At 30.5% G+C, this 2,945-nt stretch overlaps 1 protein-coding gene across 1 annotated transcript in view; it reads right to left on the bottom strand.

The window, feature by feature from the left end:
- The window catches only part of LOC145332334 (uncharacterized), a 44,953-nt gene extending 43,775 nt beyond the window's left edge, over nucleotides 1–1,178 (bottom strand). Inside the window, exons 1-2 of the mRNA XM_080177330.1 lie at nucleotides 978–1,178; nucleotides 456–520 (exon numbers count right to left, since the gene is read on the bottom strand). Coding sequence (XP_080033456.1) covers nucleotides 456–520; nucleotides 978–1,020 — 108 coding nt within the window. The 5' untranslated portion in view covers nucleotides 1,021–1,178. The remainder of the gene's footprint in view (nucleotides 1–455; nucleotides 521–977) is intronic.
- Between the last annotated feature and the right edge of the window lie 1,767 nt (nucleotides 1,179–2,945).

Here is a 2,945-nt window from a genome sequence, read left to right as displayed (position 1 = left end):
TAAAATATGTGTGTCTATCTTTACCTTATGATTTCATTTATAGCACATAATAAGGTTTTAATCTATTTTTTTAGAAGATGGTCAAAGAAAACATTAAGATAGAGAGAGAGAGAGAGAGGGGGGGGGAGAACTCTATATATTGAGAAAGATTTAGAGAGAATATAGGTAATAGAGAGAGAATGAGTGAAAAATAAAAAGAAAAGAGAGAGAGAGAAATAGAGAGAGGGAGAGAGAAAAGGAGATAGATAGATATAATGAGAAAAATGTATATACTTTCATGAAAGTCTTGAATTAGTTCGTCTGGTAGAAATGATAGAGGTGCAAGCTCACCATAACCCTAGCCAGAGAGAGCGAGAGAGAGAGAGAGAGAGAGAGAGAGAGAGAGAGAGAGAGAGAGAGAGAGAGAAAGAGAGAGAGAGAGAGAGAGAGAAAGAGAAAAAAGGATATATACTTACATGAAAGTATTGAATTAGTTCATCTGGTAGAAATGATAGAGGTGCAAGCTCACCATAACCCAAGCCTAAAATTATATAAACAGTTAAATCAATAAATCCAAGGGGGGGGGGGGAGTCTACGACCTCCCTAAAACCCTAAGAAATGTAACACAAACCTAACTGCAAAGATTTCTAGAAATTATAAATCAGGAAGATTTAAACTGTCGTGGCAACGTGAATGGATTACGTGGAAATTATGACAGTGGAGTTAGCATTGTCAATTTGTCAATTTATGTTGCTAACACTGACATTAACACAGTTCGTTCATCCAGTAGGAGGGGAGGGAAAAAATCCAAGTAAAATTCATTGCAACGCTATGTCCTGAAAAGTAAAAAAAAAAAAAAAAGATTGTATAATTTGATAATGCTTCTTAATGTTTTTAATGTACCGACTTTTTGTGGTTTCAAAAACAGTATAGCCAAAACCCTCTAGGATCTAAAATTTCAATACTTTATATAATAGAATCTGATTTATCGTTTATACCTGCGAAAATTGAAACAACGGCTAAAAGTAAAACAACCTTCATTTTAATAACACAACCTTTATCCTTCAGTAGTTTAACAATATCACATTAACTGATACAAATAATATTATTGCAGTTTAGTTATATTTTTATTACTATTTTGTATAGGAACTTATTTAGAGTGACTGAATCACAACTCTGATATGTATGGTTGTAGGTTTATCTTGTGAGAGAGTTCACTATGCGCTAACAAATTTATTGGGTCAAAAATTTTGTTAGTGCAGATACCATATCATTCAGAGAGAGAAGGCACAATGGGCTGTTTATTACACTAGTCCCCAAAGTTTTATAAGAACGTTTTATTATTCGTTGGCTTAACAACTTTGGGTACTTTAGTGAATTTATTTGTCGGTTCATTAAGTTGAGTGTTTAAACGTTTCAGCCGCTAATTTTAATCTACAGAAGGGGTAATTTTGTGTATTATTATTGGGGATATACATCAATTTATCGGCGATTGTCTTATCCCTTTAGATCCCTGTATATTACTAGTGTATGATTGTTAATCACACAAAAGTAAAAATGATCTATGTATTATTCTAAAAGTCTTAGCTATTTATAGAAAGTATCATTTCTTTTATTATATTTACTATTCAAACCGCAAGTATATATCATCATATTATAGTTTACTGTCCTTTTTTATCTAATTGTTATAGACTTAATATAAACTTCAAGTTTTTATTAATGTACTTTAGACTAAAACAGTGCGTTTAGTAACGAATAATATTAAGATTTTCAAATAGTTAACCAATCTACTGAAAAATAGCATAAAACCAGTTAAGAAAAAGTCATTCTAGGGGTTCACTATAACATACAAAGAAAAATACATTTATTATATACTATTTTAGCCAGTGTTATCCTCTATTAATGTAGCGACTAGTGAACCAAGTGTTGGGGAATAAAAATCAATATTACCCATCTGAGTAACATATGGTTCAGTAATAGTTAGTTTGAATGTCGTCTTTTTTTAGTCAATAAATGAAAATGAATAACTAACGAAACCCTCATGCACCCTCTTCAACCCATCCACAGGCCTCCTACTGAAGGAACGAACTAGCCAATAAATGAAGGTTGTATTAGCAACCTAAATTGAAGACTGATTTTCCCCTGTCAATATATCCATTTAGATAGATAGATATATTGATTATAAAACAATTGTGAGGCAATTTAGTCCACACGTTTAATAATAGCAACAGTAGACTTAATATTTAAAGAAAAAATAACTCTGAGCTATATACAAAATAAACAAGGATGACAACATCCATAAGTAGCTAAGTTCAAAATTTAATGATAGATATTTAGAGAGAAAAGATCTTTTGAGTATGTTAAAAAGACATAAATGGATTAAATCACAAAACCTTTTTAAAAATGTATAATGACTTTTAAAGCAATAAGCTAAGAAGAAAAACGTAAAATCTAGGAATCGAAAAAGTACCCCAACCAATAGCAAGTCTTTTTTAAACTTGGTGAAAATATGTAGAATGTTGACTTAATTAAGATGAACTGAATTTTAGTTTCCGAAAGTGTGCGTAGCTTCTGCGTCCTATCTCAATATTTGCTACTAGCTAAAAAAACTTCAAACTTAAAAAAAATTTAAATTTTTTAATGTATAATGTATAAATCGTTTATACATTAAATCGCTTTTCCTTTTGTCCGGAGTCGCTGAAAATAGGTTCTGCAAACAAAACATACATTATATCAGGCATAAGTATTTTTTATAAAACTTTGGGTACATTTGTAATTATTGGTGTAATTTAGATTTCTTGCTCCATGATACCTTATCCTTCTGTCTGTTGAATTTCTTTTATAAAATATTCTTTAGCAGTATACCATGATAATTAAAAATGATTATGATTTTTTTTTCTATACAAAGTATACCAGTGTTTCAGAAATGCTAAATCCTGCAACAAATGCATAAATTTTGTATATTT

Source organism: Acartia tonsa, chromosome 11, assembly GCF_053477335.1.
Source record: "Acartia tonsa isolate MP-2025a chromosome 11, ASM5347733v1, whole genome shotgun sequence".
NCBI lineage: Eukaryota > Metazoa > Arthropoda > Copepoda > Calanoida > Acartiidae > Acartia > Acartia tonsa.
Note: the sequence above shows the minus strand (reverse complement) of the source record. Positions and strands in the feature narration are given on the sequence as shown.